This window comes from Coregonus lavaretus (genome assembly GCF_964263955.1).
Source record: "Coregonus lavaretus genome assembly, chromosome: 9".
Lineage (NCBI taxonomy): Eukaryota > Metazoa > Chordata > Actinopteri > Salmoniformes > Salmonidae > Coregonus > Coregonus lavaretus.
The window spans coordinates 130,907-153,705 of NC_139996.1; the positions used below are offsets into that span (position 1 = coordinate 130,907).

General features: G+C 47.5%; 1 protein-coding gene across 1 annotated transcript in view; it reads left to right on the forward strand.

Annotated features, from left to right (window-relative positions):
* Positions 1–22,799, forward strand: part of vwf (von Willebrand factor) — a gene marked incomplete at its 5' end in the record, with an annotated part of 137,835 nt that overhangs the window by 7,479 nt on the left and 107,557 nt on the right. Inside the window, 11 exons of the mRNA XM_084168151.1 lie at positions 1,331–1,453; positions 2,273–2,384; positions 3,075–3,121; positions 3,718–3,854; positions 9,108–9,246; positions 9,500–9,600; positions 9,704–9,899; positions 10,496–10,711; positions 10,849–11,095; positions 13,455–13,552; positions 14,150–14,301. Of these exons, the coding sequence (XP_084024277.1) occupies positions 1,331–1,453; positions 2,273–2,384; positions 3,075–3,121; positions 3,718–3,854; positions 9,108–9,246; positions 9,500–9,600; positions 9,704–9,899; positions 10,496–10,711; positions 10,849–11,095; positions 13,455–13,552; positions 14,150–14,301 (1,568 nt within the window). The remainder of the gene's footprint in view (positions 1–1,330; positions 1,454–2,272; positions 2,385–3,074; positions 3,122–3,717; positions 3,855–9,107; positions 9,247–9,499; positions 9,601–9,703; positions 9,900–10,495; positions 10,712–10,848; positions 11,096–13,454; positions 13,553–14,149; positions 14,302–22,799) is intronic.

Here is a 22,799-nt window from a genome sequence, read left to right on the forward strand (position 1 = left end):
TCAGACCTTTAGGAGGATTCTGTAGCTGGCTTCAGACCTTTAGGAGGATTCTGTAGCTGGCTTCAGACCTTTAGGAGGATTCTGTAGCTGGCTTCAGACCATTAATAGCTTGCTGTAGTTGGCTTTAGACCTTTAGGAGGATTCTGTAGCTGGCTTCAGACCTTTAGGAGGAGTCTGGTTGGCTTCAGACCTTTAGGAGGATTCTGTAGCTGGCTTCAGACCATTAATAGCTTAATGTAGTTGGCTTCAGACCTTTAGGAGGATTCTGTAGTTGGCTTTAGACCTTTAGGAGGATTCTGTAGTTGGCTTCAGACCTTTAGGAGGATTCTGTAGTTGGCTTTAGACCTTTAGGAGGATTCTGTAGTTGGCTTCAGACCTTTAGGAGGATTCTGTAGTTGGCTTCAGACCTTTAGGAGGATTCTGTAGTTGGCTTCAGACCTTTAGGAGGATTCTGTAGTTGGCTTCAGACCTTTAGGAGGATACTGTAGTTGGCTTCAGACCTTTAGGAGGATTCTGTAGTTGGCTTTAGACCTTTAGGAGGATTCTGTAGTTGGCTTTAGACCTTTAGGAGGATTCTGTAGCTGGCTTCAGACCTTTAGGAGGATTCTGTAGCTGGCTTGGTGAAATACCCTTCAGGTAAATATTTTTTTTGTAGACAACAGCAGGGTCCTATGACCCAACCCTGAGGAACACCTACTGATACTTCATATAATTAATGCATCCACATTGATAGGATTGGTTTGCTCCTAGCAGAACTCGGCTAGGTGAAGCGAACGTCTGTGCTTGCATACTCCCTAAAGACCTGCAGACTCCCTAAAGACCTGCAGACTCCCTAAAGACCTGCAGACTCCCTAAAGACCTGCAGACTCCCTAAAGACCTTAACCCTAACCCTAAAGATTTTTGCTTAAAAAACAAGAAAAAAGCGGTAATATTACAGTTGTTTTTCTGCCCTACTTGAGACACCATAGCAACAACAGAGCCAGTAACACTTCCCCAAAATAAGTCAGAATTAATCTAAGATGAATCAATACATCTCGAATTAATTTTGATGTTATTGCAGAGGAATTCTTAGTCGGGCAATTTTCCATCCAGCTAACACGTTTGGTGCACTACTTCTCAAGGTAAATAATGTGGAACTGGAGAAAATAACACATGTATGTATGTTGTGTGTAGCCCCCAGGTGTCCAATAGGGTTAGGGTTAGTAAATGTGTGTTGTGTGTGCAGCCCCCAGGTGTCCAATAGGGTTAGGGTTAGTAAATGTATGTTGTGTGTGCAGCCCCCAGGTGTCCAATAGGGTTAGGGTTAGTAAATGTATGTTGTGTGTGCAGCCCCCAGGTGTCCAATAGGAATGCATTACAGTGAGTGTTCCAGATCTTGCTCAACCACCTGTCAGAGTCTCAACATTCAAGAGGTCTGTAAAGAGGAATGTGTGGACGGCTGCAGCTGCCCCGGTATGTACAGCACCCAAACAGTACGAAATGTGTGTGTTAACTCTCTCTAACTCTGTGTGTCAGTGGGTAAGGTGTGAATTATCTCTCTCTCTCTCTCTCTCTCTCTCTCTCTCTCTCTCTCTCTCTCTCTCTCTCTCTCTCTCTCTCTCTCTCTGTGTCAGTGGGTAGGTAATTAACTCTCTCTCTCTCTCTCTCTCTCTCTCTCTCTCTCTCTCTCTCTCTCTCTCTCTCTCTCTCTCTCTCTCTCTGTGTCAGTGGGTAGGGAATTAACTCTCTCTCTCTCTCTCTCTCTCTCTCTCTCTCTCGCTCTCTCTCTGTGTCAGTGGGTAGGGAATTAACTCTTTCTTTCTCTCTCTCTCTCTCGCTCTCTCTCTCTCTCGCTCTCTCTCTGTGTCAGTGGGTAGGGAATTAACTCTCTCTCTCTCTCTCTCTCTCTCTCTCTCTCTCTCTCTCTCTCTCTCTCTCTCTCTCTCTCTCTCTCTCTCTCTCTCTGTGTGTCAATGGGTAAGGTGTTAACTCTCTCTCTCTGTGTGTCAGTGGGTAAGGTGTTAACTCTCTCTATTTGTCAGTGTGTAAGGTGTGAATTATCTCTCTCTGTCTCTCTCTGTGTGTCAGTGGGTAAGGTGTTGACTCTCTCTCTCTCTGTGTGTCAGTGGGTAAGGTGTTAACTCTCTCTCTTTGTCAGTGTGTAAGGTGTGAATTAACTCTCTCTGTCTCTCTCTCTCTATTTGTCAGTGTGTAAGGTGTGAATTATCTCTCTCTGTCTCTCTCTGTGTGTCAGTGGCTAAGGTGTTGACTCTCTCTCTCTCTCTGTTTCAGTGGGTAAGGTGCTGGATGGTGGTCTCTGTGTGGAGGTGTCTCACTGTTCCTGTGTTCACATGGGTCAACACTTCCCTCCCGGCTCCAGCATCTCACAAGACTGCAACACCTGGTACACACACAGACAAAGATGTGATGCTATCTGAGTAGGACAATGGGGTCTTCCTCTTAGTGATGCTATCTGAGTAGGACAATGGGGTCTTCCTCTTAGTGATGCTATCTGAGTAGGACAATGGGGTCTTCCTCTAAGTGATGATATCTGAGTAGGACAATGGGGTCTTCCTCTTAGTGATGCTATCTGAGTAGGACAATGGGGTCTTCCTCTTAGTGATGCTATCTGAGTAGGACAATGGGGTCTTCCTCTAAGTGATGATATCTGAGTAGGACAATGGGGTCTTCCTCTTAGTGATGCTATCTGAGTGGGACAATGGGGTCTTCCTCTTATTGATGCTATCTGAGTAGGACAATGGGGTCTTCCTCTAAGTGATGATATCTGAGTAGGACAATGGGGTCTTCCTCTTAGTGATGCTATCTGAGTAGGACAATGGGGTCTTCCTCTAAGTGATGATATCTGAGTAGGACAATGGGGTCTTCCTCTTAGTGATGCTATCTGAGTAGGACAATGGGGTCTTCCTCTTAGTGATGCTATCTGAGTAGGACAATGGGGTCTTCCTCTTAGTGATGCTATCTGAGTAGGACAATGGGGTCTTCCTCTTAGTGATGCTATCTGAGTAGGACAATGGGGTCTTCCTCTAAGTGATGGGATTGTTAATGCTGTTTCTCTCATCTCTTCTGTCTCCAGCATCTGTCGACATGGCTCCTGGGAGTGTACCAACCAAGGCTGTCCTGGTGAGACACAGACACACATACACTCCCTCACCCACAGACACACCCTCAACCACAGACACTCCCTCACACACATACACACCCTCACCCACAAACACTCCCTCACCCACAGACACTCCCTCACACACAAACACACCCTCACCCACAGACACACCCTCACCCACAAACACACCCTCACCCACAAATACACCCTCACCCACAAACACACCCTCACCCACAGACACTCCCTCACACACAAACACTCCCTCACCCACAGACACTCCCTCACCCACAGACACTCCCTCACACACAAACACTCCCTCACACACAGACACTCCCTCACCCACAGACACTCCCTCACACACAAACACACCCTCACCCACAGACACTCCCTCACCCACAAACACACCCTCACCCACAGACATTCCCTCACCCACAGACACTACCTCACCCACGAACACACCCTCACCCACAAACACTCCCTCACCCACAAACACTCCCTCACCCACAGACACTCCCTCACCCACAGACACTCCCTCACCCACAAACACACCCTCACCCACAGACACACCCTCACCCACAGACACTCCCTCAGTGCTGTGTTGTGTGTCCCTTTGCAGGGGAGTGCTTAGTGACGGGCCAGTCTCACTTCAAGACGTTTGACAACAAGTTCTTTACCTTCTCTGGCCACTGTCAGTACCTGCTGGCTAGAGACTGCACTGCCAACCACTTCTCTGTCATCATAGAAACTGTTCAGGTAACAAACTTCCATCCCATATAAAAGTCCTGCCTACTTCCTGGTGCAAGTCACTGACTGTTTTTGAAGTTTATATAATCAAATTCATAAAAATGGGGTCGTTTAAAATATATGTAAAATTATATTCGTATTTGTGCATGAATTTACTTCTACCAGAAGCCTTTAATGAGGGTTTTTTGATTGCGGGTTTCTTTCGGAATCGAAACGGCATTGCGTAAAGGTACATTAATCCACAAATACAAATATAATTTTACATACAGAACCAGTCAAATGTTTGGACACACCTACTCATTCAAGGGTTTTTCTTTATTTTTACTATTTTCTACATTGTAGAATAATAGTGAAGATATCAACACTACGAAATAACACATATGGAATCATGTAGTAACCAAAAAAGTGTTAAACAAATAGCCACCCTTTGCCTTGGTGACAGCTTTGCACACTCTTGGCATTCTCTCAACCAGCTTCATGAGGAATGCTTTTCCAACAGTCTTGAAGGAGTTCCCACATATGCTTGTTGGCTGCTTTTCTTTCACTCTGCCGTCCGACTCATCCCAAACCATCTCAATTGGGTTGAGGTCGGGGGATTGTGGAGGCCAAGTCATCTTATGCAGCATACCATCACTCTCCTTCTTGGTCAAATAGCCCTTACACAGCCTGGAGGTGTGTTGGGTAATTGTCCTGTTGAAAAACAAATGATAGTCCCACTAAGCCCAAACCAGATGGGATGGCATATCGCTGCAGAATCCATGTTGCTTAAGTGTGCCTTGAATTCTAAATAAATAATAATAATAATATGCCATTTAGCAGACGCTTTTATCCAAAGCGACTTACAGTCATGCGTGCATAAATGTTTGTGTATGGGTGGTCCCGGGGATCGAACCCACTACCTTGGCGTTACAAGCGCCGTGCTCTACCAGCTGAGCTACAGACCGTGTCACCAGCAAAGCATCCCCACACCATAACACCTCTTCCTCCATGCTTTACGATGGGAACTACACATGCGGAGATCATCTGTTCACCCACACCACGTCTCACAAAGACACAGTGGTTGGAACAAAAATCTCAAATTTGGACTCCAGACCAAAGGAGAAATGTCCACCGGTCTAATGTCCATTGCTTGTGTTAATTGGCCCAATCAAGTCTCTTCTTCTTATTGGTGTCCTTTAGTAGTGGTTTATTTGCAGCAATTCATGAAGGCCTGATTCACAGTCCCCTCTGAACAGTTGATGTTGAGATGTGTCTGTTACTTGAACTCTGTGAAGCATTTATTTGGGATGCAGTTTATGAGGCTGGTAACTCTAACGAACTTATCCTCAGCAGCAGAGGTAACTCTGGGTCTTCCATTCCTGTGGCGGTCCTCATGAGAGCCATAGTGCTTGATGGTTGTTGCGACTGCACTTGAAGAATCTTTCAAAGTTCTTGAAATGTTCCATATTGACTGACCTTCGTGCTTATTTGAGCTGTTCTTGCCACAATATGGACTTGGTATTTTACCAAATAGGGCTATCTTCTGTATACCTCCCTACCTTGTCACAACACAACTGATTGGCTCAAACGCATTAAGATGAAAATAAATTCCACAAATTAACTTTTAAGAAGGCACACCTGTTCATTGAAATGCATTCCAGGTGACTACATCATGAAGCTGGTTGAGAGAATGCCAAGTGTGTGCAAAGATATCATCAAGGGTGCCTATTTAAAAAATGTCAATATATAAAATATATTTTGGTTACTACATGATTCCATATGTCTTATTTCATAGTTTTGATGTCTTCACTATTATTCTAGAATGTACAGTGGGGAAAAAAAGTATTTAGCCAGCCACCAATTGTGCAAGTTCTCCCACTTAAAAAGATGAGAGAGGCCTGTAATTTTCATCATAGGTACACGTCAACTATGACAGACAAAATTAGAAAAAAATATCCAGAAAATCACATTGTAGGATTTTTAATGAATTTATTTGCAAATTATGGTGGAAAATAAGTATTTGGTCACCTACAAACAAGCAAGATTTCTGGCTCTCACAGACCTGTAACTTCTTCTTTAAGAGGCTCCTCTGTCCTCCACTCGTTACCTGTATTAATGGCACCTGTTTGAACTTGTTATCAGTATAAAAGACACCTGTCCACAACCTCAAACAGTCACACTCCAAACTCCACTATGGCCAAGACCAAAGAGCTGTCAAAGGACACCAGAAACAAAATTGTAGACCTGAACCAGGCTGGGAAGACTGAATCTGCAATAGGTAAGCAGCTTGGTTTGAAGAAATCAACTGTGGGAGCAATTATTAGGAAATGGAAGACATACAAGACCACTGATAATCTCCCTCGATCTGGGGCTCCACGCAAGATCTCACCCCGTGGGGTCAAAATGATCACAAGAACGGTGAGCAAAAATCCCAGAACCACACGGGGGGACCTAGTGAATGACCTGCAGAGAGCTGGGACCAAAGTAACAAAGCCTACCATCAGTAACACACTACGCCGCCAGGGACTCAAATCCTGCAGTTCCAGATGTGTCCCCCTGCTTAAGCCAGTACATGTCCAGGCCCGTCTGAAGTTTGCTAGAATGCATTTGGATGATCCAGAAGAGGATTGGGAGAATGTCATATGGTCAGATGAAACCAAAATAGAACTTTTTGGTAAAAACTCAACTCGTCGTGTTTGGAGGACAAAGATGGCTGAGTTGCATCCAAAGAACACCATATCTACTGTGAAGCATGGGGGTGGAAACATCATGCTTTGGGGCTGTTTTTCTGCAAAGGGACCAGGACGACTGATCCGTGTAAAGGAAAGAATGAATGGGGCCATGTATCGTGAGATTTTGAGTGAAAACCTCCTTCCATCAGCAAGGGCATTGAAGATGAAACGTGGCTGGGTCTTTCAGCATGACAATGATCCCAAACACACCGCCCGGGCAACGAAGGAGTGGCTTCGTAAGAATCATTTCAAGGTCCTGGAGTGGCCTAGCCAGTCTCCAGATCTCAACCCCATAGAAAATCTTTGGAGGGAGTTGAAAGTCCGTGTTGCCCAGCGACAGCCCCAAAACATAACTGCTCAAGAGGAGATCTGCATGGAGGAATGGGCCAAAATACCAGCAACAGTGTGTGAAAACCTTGTGAAGACTTACAGAAAACGTTTGACCTGTGTCATTGCCAACAAAGGGTATATAACAAAGTAGTGAGAAACTTTTGTTATTGACCAAATACTTATTTTCCACCATAATTTGCAAATAAATTCATTAAAAATCCTACAATGTGTCACGCCCTGGCTCTGGGGACACTGTTATGTTGAGCCAGGGTGTGTAATTCTATGTTTGTATTTCTATGTTGGCCTGAGTGACTCCCAATCAGAGGCAACGAGTGTCAGCTGGTTGTCTCTGATTGGGAGCCATATTTAACTGTCTGTCTTTCACTTTGTGTTTGTGGTTTCTTGTTCTTATTTGGTTTGATTATGTAACCAGAGACATCACGTTTTCGTCTGTTATTTTGATCGTGTGATCATTCTAATAAATATAATGTTCGCATTCAACGCTGCGCCTTGGTCTTTCCCTGACGATCGTGACACAATGTGATTTTCTGGAATTTTTTTCTCATTTTGTCTGTCATAGTTGATGTGTACCTATGATGGAAGTTACAGGCCTCTCTCATCTTTTTAAGTGGGAGAACTTGCACAATTGGTGGCTGACTAAATACTTTTTTTCACCACTGTAAAAAATAGTAAAAATAAAGAAAAACCTTGAATGAGTAGGTATGTCCAAACTTTTGACTGGTAGTGTACATTTTAAATGACCCCATTTTAATGACTTATTCTCCATTATAAAGCAACAATGTCCTCCATCATGGATCTTAGTCTCTATTATAACTCAACTATATCCTCCACTATGGATCATATTCTCTATTATAACTCAGATGTGTCCTCCATTATGGATTTTATTCTCTATTAAAACTCAACTATGTATTCCATTGTGGATATTTTCTCTATTATAACTAAACTTAGTCCTGAATGATGAATCTTATTCTCTATTATAAATCAAATATGTCCTCCATTATGGACATTATTCTCTATTATAACTCATCTATGTAATCCGTTATTGATTATATTATCTTTTTTAACTCAACTATTTCCTCCATTATGGATTATTTTCTCTATTATAGCTCAACTATGTCCTCCATTATGGATCTTATTCTCTATTATAACTCAACTATGTCCTCCATTATGGATCTTATTCTCTATTATAACTCAACTATGTCCTCCATTATGGATCTTATTCTCTATTATAACTCAACTATGTCCTCCATTATGGATCTTATTCTCTATTATAACTCAACTATGTCCTCCATTATGGATCTTATTCTCTATTATAACTCATCTATGTCCTCCATTATGGATCTTATTCTCTATTATAACTCATCTATGTCCTCCGTTATGGATCTTATTCTCTATTTTAACTAAAATGTATCCTCCATTATGGATCTTATTCTCTATTATAACTCATCTATGTCCTCCATTATGGATCTTATTCTCTATTATAACTCATCTATGTCCTCCGTTATGGATCTTATTCTCTATTTTAACTTAAATGTATCCTCCATTGTTGATTATATTCTCTATTATAACTCAACTATGTCCTCCATGATGGATCTTATTCTCTATTATAACTCAACTATGTCCTCCATTATGGATCTTATTATCTTTTGTAACTCAACTATTTCCTCCATTATGGATTATTTTCTCTATTATAATTCAACTATTTCCTCCATTATGGATCTTATTCTCTATTATAACTCAACTTTGTCCTCCATTATGGATCTTATTCTCGATTTTAACTCAACAAATCGATATTATTCTGTATTATAACTCAACTATGTCATCCATTATGGATCTTATTCTCGATTTTACTCAGCTGTGTCCTCCATTATGGTTCATTTTGTATCATTCTGTCATTGTGCGTCTGTGTGTTTCAGTGTGTCTCTGTCCTCCATTTCTTCTCCATGTGTTTTAGTGTGCTGTATTATTCTTTGTCCTCCATTTAGCTTTGTGTGTTTCAGTGTGTCTCTGTCCTCCATTGTGGCTCTGTGTGTTTCAATGTGCTGTACAGTACAGTTCTCTGTCCTCCATTGTGGCTCTCTTTGTTTCAGTGTGCTGTATTATTCTGTCCACCATAGTGGCTCTGTGTATTTCCGTGTGTCCCAGTCCTCCACTGTGTTTCAGAGTGTTTTGTCCTCCATTTTGGCTCTGTGTGTTTCAGTGTGCAGATGAGCAGGATGCGGTCTGCACGCGCTCAGTAACTCTCAGTCTGCCACCACTGGAGGGGATGACAGTGAAGCTGAAGCATGGAGGAGTGGTCTCTGTCAACAACATGGACATACAGACACCTCTCAACCATGGTACACACACACACTCGCACACACACACACACACACACACACACACACACACACACACACACACACACACACACACACACTCGCACACACACACACACACACACACACACACACACACACACACACACACACACACACACTCGCACACACACACACACACACACACACACACTCGCACACACACACACACACACACACACACACAAACAAGCAAATGATAGAGAGTTTGCGGGTAATGTGTGTGTGTGTGTAGGTCATCTGCGTGTCCAGAAGACAGTGCAGTCTGGAGCGCGTGTTCTCTTTGGAGACAACCTGCGTCTGGACTGGGATGGGCGGGGCCGCGTGCTGCTGAAGGTGAGTGGGCGGGGCTTATTATTTGTAACATGTATAGTGTGTGTGTAACCTTGGTAACCTTAGTAACTGTTGTAACCTTGGTAACCATGGTACCGCCATCCAGCTGGGTCCTGTATGGGCTGGGCATACCTGCGGTCTCTGTGGCAACTACAACGGTAACCAAGGTGATGACTTCCTGTCTGCCGCCGGACTGGTGGAGGCGGGGCCACAGGCATTTGGCCAATCATGGAGGATCAACGGAGACTGTGACTCTGCCCATCGACCGGACACTGACCCCTGCTCCCTCAACCCCAAGAGAGGTACACACACACACACACACACACACACACACACACACACACACACACACAATGTGTATCAGTTTAGTTCAGTGTGTCCCCTCTCTCTCCCTGTAGTTTAGTTCAGTGTGTCCCCTCTCTCTCCCTGTAGTTTAGTTCAGTGTGTCTCCTCTCTCTCCCTGTAGTTTAGTTCAGTGTGTCTCCTCTCTCTCCCTGTAGTTTAGTTCAGTGTGTCTCCTCTCTCTCCCTGTAGTTTAGTTCAGTGTGTCTCCTCTCTCTCCCTGTAGTTTAGTTCAGTGTGTCTCCTCTCTCTCCCTGTAGTTTAGTTCAGTGTGTCTCCTCTCTCTCCCTGTAGTTTAGTTCAGTGTGTCCCCTCTCTCTCCCTGTAGTTTAGTTCAGTGTGTCTCCTCTCTCTCCCTGTAGTTTAGTTCAGTGTGTCTCCTCTCTCTCCCTGTAGTTTAGTTCAGTGTGTCCCCTCTCTCTCCCTGTAGTTTAGTTCAGTGTGTCTCCTCTCTCTCCCTGTAGTTTAGTTCAGTGTGTATCTCTCCCTGTAGTTTAGTTCAGTGTGTCTCCTCTCTCTCCCTGTAGTTTAGTTCAGTGTGTATCTCTCCCTGTAGTGCGTTTCGCGGAGGAGGCGTGTGGGATGATAATGTCAGAGGTGTTTGTAGCGTGTCACTTCCTGGTGAATCCCCTCCCCTTCCTGCGGTTCTGTCGTTACGACGTGTGCGCGTGTTCTGATGGGGAGGAATGTCTGTGTTCCGCTCTGACCTCCTACGCTGCTGCCTGCTCGTCTAGGGGAGTTCTACTGACCTGGAGGACACCTGAACGCTGCGGTAACACACACACACACAGTGGAGGGCCCAGCACAGACCCTTGGGAACACCTATTCTCCATCTGAGTTGTTGTATGTATCATTCATAACTCTTTCTCTCACTCTCTCTCTCTCTCTGTGTGTGTGAGCGTGCTTCAGCCATGCATTGTCCGGTGGGCCAGTTGTACAAGGCATGTGGCAGTGTGTGTGAGCGATCATGTCGTTCTCTGTCGGGGGCGGAGCCTGGCTGCGGGGGGGAGGAGGGGTGTGAGGAGGGGTGCTTCTGCCCCCCCGGCCATTACCTTAGCGACACAGGGGCTTGTGTGACCCCTGACCTCTGCTCCTGCCTGCATGATGGACAGCTGTACCAACCCAAGGACATCTACGCTGACCACAACAGCATCTGGTACAAACACACACACTTTACATGTTAGTCATTTAGCAGACACTCTTATCCATTGCGACTTCCAGTTAGTGCATTCATCTTAAGACAGCTAGGTGGGACAAACACATATAACATATTAGAAAGTACAGTTATCAGTAGAGTCAGAGCTATAAGAAACAAGTTATCAGTAGAACAAGGAAAAAAGTAAGGTGTGGGTGTTCACCAAAGCCATGTGGGAGACTCCCCAATCATATGGAAGAAGGTACTCTGGTCAGATGGAACTAAAATTGAGCTTTTTGGCCTTCAAGGAAAATCCTATGTCTGGCGCAAACCCAACACCTCTCATCACCCTGAGAACACCATCCCCACAGTGAAGCATGGTGGTGGCAGCATCATGCTGTGGGGATGTTTTTCATCTGCAGGGACTGGGAAACTGGTCAGAATTGAAGGAATGGATGGATGGCGCTAAATATAGGGAAATCTTTTAGGGAATCCTGTTTCAGTCTTCCAGAGATTTGAGACTGGGACAGAGGTTCACCTTCCAGCAGGACAATGACCCTATGCATACTGCTAAAGCAACACTTGAGTGGTTTAAGGAAAAACATTTAACTGTCTTGGAATGGCCTAGTCAAATCCCAGACCTCAATCCAATTGAGAATCTGTGGTATGACTTAAAGATTGCTGTACACCAGCGGAACCCATCCAACTTGAAGGAGCTGGAGCAGTTTTGCCTTGAAGAATGGGCATAAATCCCAGTGGCTAGATGTGCCAAGCTTATAGAGACATACCCCAAGAGACTTGCAGCTGTAATTGCTGCAAAAGGTGGCAAACGGGTTAGGGTTAGGGTTAGGGTTCAGGCTCAAGTTTTCAGTTTTTTTGTCTTATTTCTTGTTAGTTTCACATTCAAAAATATTTTGCATCAGCAAAGTGGTAGGCATGTTGTGTAAATCAAATAATACAAACCCCCCAAAAATCCATTTTAATTCCAGGTTGTAAGGCAACAAAACAGGAAAATTGCCAAGGGGTGTGAAATACTTTCACAAGCCACTGTATCAGGGGCCTCATTTATCAATATTGAGTAGAAACTATTCTAAAATACTACTTACGAACGGGATATAGAATGTTCTTACGCTTAGAAAAAGTGTGATTTATCAAACAATCCTAGGAGTGTCATACACACACCGGTAGGAGATAACCGTTGATAAATACTGATCCTTCTCAGCCTCTGTGACCTTGGCTATTTGCTTATCGAAACAACCCTAATTAACCATATATGGTCAAAATCATCCCTTGAAAGCCATTGGCCAAGCCATTATACAACACCGTACCATGAAATAGCCTGCAACGGCGCAACAAAAAAAGCTCCGAGAAAAAAAACGTTGTATTTTTAAAGTAGGTCCTCATAAAGGTCCCATGCGATTGGTTTTGGGAAACTATATCTGATGAGCCAATCTGTACTTTCTGCAAAAAAGTCCCACCTACTCTCTGCAAAATGCAGCATGTGCCAAATCTTCCAAAAGAGCAAGATCAGCCATCTCTCATTCAATCTCCCATTATCCCAGTGCAGTAAAATTTAACATATGACTCTACTTTATATGAATTATTATTGTAACAAATGCACTGATGTGGTCAAATTATATGATATATCCTGTCAATATACTGTATGTTGCATGAGTTCAATGGAAATACAATGAAATTGCAAAATAAATTGTTATTACTCTCACAATTTCACACATTTTCAACATACATGTATATTTTTCCCATTCATGCTTCACAAGCAGTTCCCTTATTCCACCACTTGGCACTGTGCATACCTTTACGCACAATCTCAAGCAACGTTCATATTGATCAATCTCACACTTTGCATGGAAATTATTCCATGTATGGTTTCTGCACAGATTTGTGCCTACGCACGGTTGATAAATGAGGCCCCAGGAGTCTAGCTATAGAATAAAGCACACAAACAGATAGATGGTATTAGACCACAACAGATAAAGATACTTCTCACTCCTGGAGATATCAGGAGTCCTCTAGCTATAGAATTAAGCACACACACTTTTACCCTAACTGATGTGTGTGTGTGTGTGTGTGTCTGTGTGTGTGTGTGTGTATGTGTGTGTGTGTGTGTGTGTGTGTATGTGTGTGTGTGTGTGTGTGTGTGTGTGTGTGTCTGTGTGTGTGTGTGTGTATGTGTGTGTGTGTGTCTGTGTGTGTGTGTGTGTCTGTGTGTGTGTGTGTGTCTGTGTGTGTGTGTGTGTGTCTGTGTGTGTGTGTATGTGTGTGTGTGTGTCTGTGTGTGTGTGTGTGTCTGTGTGTGTGTGTGTGTGTGTGTGTGTGTGTGTGTGTGTGTGTGTGTGTGTGTGTGTGTGTGTGTGTGTAGTTACTGTGAGAATGGATCTATGAGTTGCAGCTCCAGTGAGATGAGTGGGGCTATGCTGTCTGACATGTTCTTCCAAGACGACCAGCCACCCTCCAGAGGTACTGTGTGTGTGTGTCTGTGTGTATGTGTGTCTATGTGCGTGTGTGTGTGTCAATGTGTGTGTGTGTCTGTGTGTGTGTGTGTCTGTGTGTGTGAGTGTCTGTGTGCGTGTGTGCTTGTCTCTGTGTGTGCTTGTGTCTGTGTGTGCTTGTCTCTGTGTGTGCTTGTGTCTGTGTGTGTGTGTGTCTGTGTGTGCTTGTCTCTGTGTGTGCTTGTGTCTGTGTGTGTGTGTGTCTGTGTGTGCTTGTCTCTGTGTGTGCTTGTCTCTGTGTGTGTTAGTGTCTGTGTGTGCTAGTGTCTGTGTGTGCTTGTCTCTGTGTGTGCTTGTGTCTGTGTGTGCTAGTGTCTGTGTGTGCTAGTGTCTGTGTGTGCGTGTATGTATTTAATATGTCTGCATGTACTAAAAAAGAAATATATATTATATTGTTAAAAGTCATGTATATTTTATTATGTTGTTAAAAGTAATATTGTTAAAAGTAGACTTGCTCGTCCAATATAACTTAACCCTAACCCTAACCCTGACCCTAACCCTGACCCTAACCCTAACCCTAACCCTAACCCTAACCCTAACCCTGACCCTTTCTGTGTATGTTTAGAGCGCCGTGCGGCTTCCTGTCCCTCCCCTCTGAGGCGTGGGGGGTGTGAGGCAGGGGAGGAGGGTCTGGAGTGTTCTAGAACATGTCAGAATCTGGACCTACCCTGTCTCAGTCTGGCCTGTATCCCCGGCTGTCTCTGTCCCAACGGCACGGTACGTAACCTGACCCTAACCCTAACCCTAACCCTGACCCTGACCCTGACCCTGAATCTGACCCTAACCCTAACCCTAACCCTAACCCTAACCCTAACCCTAACCCTACCCCTAACACTGACCCTAACCCTGAATCTGACCCTAACCCTAACCCTGACCCTGACCCTAACCCCAACCCCAGCCCCGACCCTGACCCCGACCCTAACCCTAACCCTAACCCTGACCCTGACCCTGACCCTAACCCTAACCCTGACCCTGACCCCAACCCCAACCCCAACCCCGACCCTGACCCTGACCCTAACCCTAACCCTGACCCTGACCCTAACCCTAACCCTAACCCTGACCCTGACCCCAACCCCAACCCCGACCCTGACCCTGACCCTGACCCTAACCCTAACCCTAACCCTGAACCTAACCCTAACCCTGACCCTGACCCTAACCCTAACCCTAACCCTGACCCCAACCCCAACCCCGACCCCGACCCTGACCCTGACCCTAACCATAACCCTGACCCTGACCCTAACCCTAACCCTAACCCTGACCCTGACCCTGACCCTAACCCTAACCCTGAACCTGACCCTAACCCTAACCCTAACCCTGACCCTAACCTTACCCCAACCCCAGCCCTAACCCTGACACTCTGGATTCAACGATAAGCCAGTACAGAGTGGATCACATTTTAGACAGGTAAAGTATATTCATAAAGAAAAGTCAGGTCTAGGGGCTCCAGTATGGGAGGTTTTTCAACTGAAGACCACCAACACTGGATAATGTATTGAAACCCAACACTGGATAATGTATTGAAACCCAACACTGTATAATGTATTGAAACCCAACACTGGATAATGTATTGAAACCCAACACTGTATAATGTATTGAAACCCAACACTGTATAATGTATTGAAACCCAACACTGTATAATGTATTGAAACCTAACACTGTATAATGTATTGAATGTCTACAATGTAGAAAATGGTATATTGGAGAAACCAGGAACTCCTTGGAAGCCAGACTCAAACAACACCTATATCATATAAGGAAAGAGTCTGGCACAACCACAACCACACTATACACACCCTAACCCTAACCCTAACCCTGACCCTAACCCTAACCCTAACCCTCTATCATATAAGGAAAGAGTCTGGCACAACCACACTATACACCCACTTTAGATCTCATCCAGTAGCTCAGCTAAGGATAGCAGGGCTGGAATCTAACCAAGGGTGGTCGTTAACACAGAGACACACTAAGGAGTACTCCTGAGTGGCGCAGTGGTCTAAGGCTCTGCATCGCAGTGCTAACTGTGCCACTAGAGATCCTGGTTCGAATCCAGGCTCTGTCGCAGCCGGCCGCGACCGGGAGACTCATGGGCGGCGCACAATTGGCCCAGCGTTGTCCAGGGTAGGGGAGGGAATGGCCGGCAGGGATGTAGCTCAGTTGATAGAGCATGGCGTTTGCAACGCCAGGGTTGTGGGTTCGATTCCCATGGGGGGGCAGTATAAAAACAAATATGTATTCACTAACTGTAAGTCGCTCTGGATAAGAGCGTCTGCTAAATGACTAAAATGTAAATGTAAATGTATTGATCCCACAGGTCTGAATGACAAGTATTAGAGAAAGGCATGGCCACATAGGACCCTCTGTCTCCATCTGCTGGACAGTTTGGAAAAGACAGGTGGACTGCTAGTTTACATATGAGCCTCTGTCTCCATCTGCTGGACAGTTTGGAGAAGACAGGTGGACTGCTAGTTTGTTCTCTGTGACCTCAACACTCATGAAGATTGCATTTTGACAAAGGTTAATAGACCAGGTCTTGGCCCTGACCTTAACCCCGGACCTGACCTTTGCACCAGCCGTTACCTTAACCTTAAACCTGGCCCTGATTCTAACCCGACCTTCACCTTAAACCTCAGCACCTAGAGGTTACTAAGCCTTTGATCCTTGTCCTAACCTTAACCCCACCCTTCACTGGGGCTCTAACCTTAACCTTCCTCTGGCAATGTTTTCTCACCTCTCATATAACAACTTTTATACAGATGTATCCCTAGGAACAATACAATTAGAGAATATGTGCCTCTGCATTGCTTGTCCTCTTTGAGGTCAATTGTCCTCTAACCTAACCATGACCCTGAGCCCAACTCCAACCCTGACCCTGAACCTGACCCCAACCCTGACCCTGAACCTGACCCCAACCCTGACCCTGAACCTGACCCCAACCCTGACCCTGAACCTGACCCCAACCCTGACCCTGAACCTGACCCCAACCCTGACCCTGAACCTGACCCCAACCCTGACCCTGAACCTGACCCCAACCCTGACCCTGAACTTATCTCAGAAGCTGCTGTCCACTGGGTATTCGGGCTTGGGGGCCCCAAACAGGCATAAAGTCCAACTGGATAATGGAAATGTGGTTTATGCGATCAAGTGCCTTGTTTGTCATAAACTCTATATTGGAGGGACACAAATTGCACTAGAATGCAGACTTAGACAACATCTATACCACATTCAGGGTGATAGATCCAATGTGATATATGTCCACTTTAGGGCTCATAGAGTGGAGAACCTTAGCATTTTTGGCTTGGAGACCAATATTGGGTGGTCAAAAACTCAATGACAGAGGGCTGAGCGACAATGGATTGGAACAGTAAAAATCATTGATCCTCTAGGACCAAACAAAAATCATAAGCCAGCCAGTAATTTGTCTCTAGGTCAGAGTTTCTCATACTTGGTCCTTTGCACTAGCACTACAAAGCTGATTCAAATAATCAAAACTTGATGATGAGTTGGTTATTTGAATCAGCACACATACCCAGACCCTGACCCTGGTCCCCAGAGTTTGGTCTGTATCCTGACCCTGGTCCCCAGAGTTTGGTCTGTATCCTGACCCTGGTCCCCAGAGTTTGGTCTGTATCCTGACCCTGGTCCCCAGAGTTTGGTCTGTATCCTGACCCTGACCCTGGTCCCCAGAGTTTGGTCTGTACCCTGACCCTGGTCCCCAGAGTTTGGTCTGTACCCTGACCCTGGTCCCCAGAGTTTGGTCTGTACCCTGACCCTGACCCTGGTCCCCAGAGTTTGGTCTGTATCCTGACCCTGGTCCCCAGAGTTTGGTCTGTATCCTGACCCTGGTCCCCAGAGTTTGGTCTGTATCCTGACCCTGGTCCCCAGAGTTTGGTCTGTACCCTGACCCTGGTCCCCAGAGTTTGGTCTGTATCCTGACCCTGGTCCCCAGAGTTTGGTCTGTATCCTGACCCTGGTCCCCAGAGTTTGGTCTGTATCCTGACCCTGACCCTGGTCCCCAGAGTTTGGTCTGTACCCTGACCCTGGTCCCCAGAGTTTGGTCTGTACCCTGACCCTGGTCCCCAGAGTTTGGTCTGTATCCTGACCCTGACCCTGGTCCCCAGAGTTTGGTCTGTATCCTGACCCTGGTCCCCAGAGTTTGGTCTGTATCCTGACCCTGGTCCCCAGAGTTTGGTCTGTATCCTGACCCTGGTCCCCAGAGTTTGGTCTGTATCCTGACCCTGGTCCCCAGAGTTTGGTCTGTACCCTGACCTTGACCCAAAATACCGTTCTCTTTCTTCTCTGTCTTGTGATGTAAGTGTCGAGACGGTGCATTAAATCCCAGTCCAAGCTTTAGCGTTCTTATAGATGCAACGGAAAGAAAATGTATTCCATTGAGCCCATTTCAGCCATTACCGGGGTGTGTTTGACAGGTTATTACAGACATTTCCGCAGTCGTAATGTGAACGGAGAAAAATGACAGGCACAAGCAAGAGTATGAAATAGTTGCAAGAGTAAAATGAAAGCAATCAATCCAGCGAGATTTAAGTAACAAATGGATTTTTGCAACCATCAAACAGGAAATATATGGCTGAAAAAGACAGACCCTCAGGTGGGCGAGGCATGCACGTTGCTAATATTATGCAATGTTTCATGTTTTGTGTGGACCACAGGAAGAGTAGCTGATGATTAACAAAAGCTAATGGGGATAAAAAATATATACAAAATCAAATAAATACTGTTTCAGTCTGGCCTGTATCCCCGGCAGTCTCTGACCCCCAACTGCACGGTACGTACCCTGACCCTAAACCTAACCCTAACCCTAACCCTAACCCCAACCCCGACCCTGACCCTGACCCTAACCCTGACCTTAACCGTGACCTTGACCCTAACCTACGTCCTAGTCAAGGTCTCTGTGTCTGCCTGCCTGCCTGCCTGTATGTCTGTCTGTCTGTCTGTCTGTCTGTCTGTCTGTCTGTCTGTCTGTCTTTCTGTCTCTGTCTCTCGCTGTCTCTCTCTCTCTCTCTCTCTCTCTCTCTGTGTCTATCTGCCTGCCGACCTGTCTGTCTGTGTCACGGTTTCGGCCGAGGCTGCCTCTCTTCCTTGTTCGGGCAGGCTTCGGCGTTCGTTGTCTCCGGAATACTAGCTGCCACCGTTGTATGTTTCATGTTCGTTTGCTTTTGTCTGTTTGTTGTGACACCTGTTCTCGTTTAGCGTAATTAGTGTCCTATAAGTTTCTCGTTGTGTTTGTCTAGTGTTGTGTGTGATTGATTTATTTCTGTCGTGTGTTGTGCTTGCATTTTGCTTATTCGCTCGGTTGAGCGTCACTCCACTGTGTTGGAGCGTTTACGCACATGTTTAGTGCGCCTTTTGTTTTGTCGCCTTCGTGCGTTGTTTCGCCTTCGGGCAAGTTTGTTCGTGTTTTCCTTGTTGGAAATTGACTAAAGTCTTTTGGACTATACTTCGGTGTCCTGCGCTTGATTCCACCACTACACCCACCTACAGCATTCTTGACAGAATCACACACCTTCAAGAATGGAATCAGCAGGAGCCGCAGCAGCCCAGGCGACGCTGGAGGACAAGGTCCGTGAACAAAGTGACCAGATCCTGCAGATGGGGTCCACACTGCAGGAGGTGATCACCACCATCCGAGGCTGGGGGACTCCTCCACCGCCATCCTCCCTGCCAGCACCATCGGCCAGTCAGCCCATTCCCGCTCCGGAACCCCGAGGAGTTCGACTCTCGCTCCCGAGGGCCTACGATGGGACCGCGGCCGGGTGTCAGGGTTTCCTTCTCCAGGTGGAGCTGTACCTGGCCACCGTGCACCCGGCGCCCTCGGGACATGAGAGCGTGTCCGCCCTGATCTCCTGCCTTTCCGGGAAGGCGTTGGAATGGGCCAACGCGGAGTGGAGGAGGATCGACGCGGATACCATCACCTACGACGAGTTCTCCCGCCGCTTCAGGGCGGTGTTTGACCATCCCCCGGAGGGGAAAGCGGCGGGGGAGCGTCTGGTCTTCCTCCGGCAGGGGAGGAGGAGTGCCCAGGAGTTCGCCCTAGAATTCCGTACTCTAGCGGCAGATGCAGGGTGGAATGAGCGGGCTCTCATCGATCACTACAGATGTAGTCTTCGCGAGGACGTCCGTCGGGAGCTGGCCTGTAGGGACACCAGCCTCTCGTTCGACCAGTTGGTCGACATGTCCATCAGGCTGGATAACCTGCTAGCTACCCGCGGACGTTCCGAGGGGGGTCCGTCCATTTCACCCTCCAGCGCCTCCGAGCCGTGCCCCATGGAGCTCGGGGGCGCTGGCGCTAGAGAGAGGAGGGGTCGGCTTATGAGGGGGTCCATCTCCTGCACCAACTGTGGTCGGGGAGGACACACCGCGGCTAGGTGCTGGGGATGGCCTCCTAGGGGAGAGAACAACAGGTCCCGCACTGGGGATTCCTTCCAGGTGAGTAGGCGCCCCACTCACCCAGAGCTCTCTGTTGCGCACTTCTGTATACCTGTGCGTTTTCCACAGGTAGCACCTCATTCCCAGCATAAGGCGCTGGTAGATTCAGGCGCGGCTGGGAATTTTGTTCATAAGAAGTTTTGTTTAGCCTTAGGGATTCCCCTTCTTCCTGTTGATGTCCCTTTCCCCGTTCATGCCCTAGATAGCCGTCCGTTGGGTGCGGGCTTGATCAGGGAGGTCACTGCGCCACTTAGGATGTGTGCGCAGGGGGGTCATCAGGAGATGATTCAGCTATTTCTGATTGACTCGCCTGCGTATCCGGTGGTGCTGGGCATGCCCTGGTTGAGTACCCATAACCCATCTATTTCGTGGCAGGAGAGGGCTCTGATGGAGTGGTCTGCCCAGTGTGTGGGTCGATGTTTGGGCGTTTCCGTAGGGGCTACCTCGGTGGAGAGTCCAAACCAGGTGCCCACATTGCACGTTCCCCCTGAGTATGGGGATTTGGCTATTGCGTTTAGTAAGTCGAGGGCGACGCAGTTGCCGCCCCATAGGCAGGGAGATTGTGCGATAGACCTCCAGGCAGGAGCTGCGCTCCCACGGAGCCATGTGTATCCTCTGTCTCAGGAGGAGAAGAAAGCTATGGAGACTTACATAGACGAATCTCTGAGACAAGGATACATACGGCCTTCCACTTCCCCTGCGTCCTCGAGTTTCTTTTTTGTGAAGAAAAGGGATGGTGGTTTACGCCCGTGCATCGATTACCGTGGTCTCAATCAGATCACGGTGAAGTACAGTTATCCACTTCCGCTGATTGTGACCATGACTGAGTCGCGTGGGGCGCGTTTCTTCACTAAATTAGATCTCAGGAGCGCGTACAACTTGGTGCGCATCAGGGAGGGCGATGAATGGAAGACAGCCTTTAGTACCACCTCGGGCCATTACGGGTATCTTGTCATGCCATACGGGTTGATGAACGCTCCGTCAGTTTTCCAATCATTCGTGGATGAGATCTTCAGGGACATGCAGGGGCAGGGGGTGGTTGTGTACATAGATGACATTCTCGTGTACTCGCCTACCCGTGTCGAGCATGTGGCCCTGGTGCGCAGAGTGTTTTGCGGAGGCTGGTGGAGCACGACCTGTATGTTAAGGCAGAGAAGTGTCTGTTTTTCCAGGAGTCGGTCTCCTTTTTGGGGTATCAGTTGTCTGCGTCAGGGGTGAAGATGGAGGTAGACCGGGTGTCAGCCGTGCGTAATTGGCAAACACCAACCACTGTGAAGGAGGTGCAGCAGTTTTTGGGGTTTGCGAATTACTACCGGAGGTTTATCCGGGGTTTTGGACAGGTGGCAGCTCCCATTACGTCTCTTTTGAAGGGGGGTCCGGTGCGTCTGCAGTGGTCTGCCGAGGCGGACAGGGCGTTTGGGAGGCTGAAGGACCTGTTTACCTCGGCCCCGGTGCTGGCGCATCCGGATCCCTCTTTGCCATTTCAGGTAGAGGTGGACGCGTCTGAGGCCGGTATAGGAGCCGTGCTTTCACAACGGTCAGGCGCGCCACCTAAACTCCGCCCCTGTGCCTTTTATTCCAAGAAGCTCAGTCCGGCGGAGCGAAACTATGACGTAGGGGACAGGGAGCTGTTAGCCGTGGTACAGGCCCTAAAGGTGAGGAGGCACTGGCTTGAGGGGGCTCAACACCCTTTCCTCATTTTGACCGACCACCGTAACCTGGAGTACATCCGGGCAGCAAGGAGGCTGAACCCTCGTCAGGCAAGATGGAATATGTTTTTGACCCGGTTTACATTTAAGATCACGTACATCCCTGGGTCACAGAACGGTAAGGCAGATGCACTGTCTCGGCGGTATGACACGGAGGAGAGGTCCGTGGAGCCCACTCCCATACTGCCGGAGTCGTGTCTGGTGGCACCGGTAGTGTGGGAGGTCGATGCTGAGCTCGAGCGGGCGTTACGCACCGACCCTAGTCCACCGCAATGCCCGGAGGGTCGGAAGTACGTTCCGCTCGAGGTTCGGGATCGATTGATCTATTGGGCTCACACGTCACCCTCCTCTGGACACCCTGGTATTGGCCGGACAGTGCACTGTCTTAGTGCCAAGTACTGGTGGCCCACGTTGGCAAGGGATGTGAGGGTTTATGTTTCCTCCTGCTCGGTGTGCGCCCAGTGTAAGGCGCCTAGACATCTGCCTAGGGGTAAGTTACTATCCCTGCCCGTTCCACAATGACCATGGTCTCACCTCTCGGTGGATTTCCTTACTGACCTTCCTCCTTCACAGGGGAATACCACTATACTGGTCGTTGTGGACCGGTTTCCTAAGGCCTGTCGTTTGCTCCCATGCCGGGCCTTCCTACCGCCCTGCAAACTGCCGAAGCACTATTCACCCATGTGTTCCGGCACTACGGGGTACCCAAGGATATTGTGTCTGATCGAGGTCCCCAATTTACCTCCAGGGTCTGGAGAGCCTTTATGGAGCTGTTGGGGGTCTCGGTGAGCCTCACCTCGGGGTACCACCCGGAGAGTAATGGGCAGGTGGAACGCGTGAACCAGGATGTGGGTAGGTTTCTTAGAACATACTGCCAGGACCGGCCGGAGGAGTGGGCAAGGTACGTTCCCTGGGCCGAGATGGCCCAGAATTCCCTACGCCATTCCTCCACTAACCTAACCCCTTTCCAATGTGTGTTAGGTTACCAGCCGGTTCTGGCACCTTGGCAGCAGAGCCAGATCGAGGCTCCTGCGGTGGATGAGTGGGCGCGGCGCTCGGAGG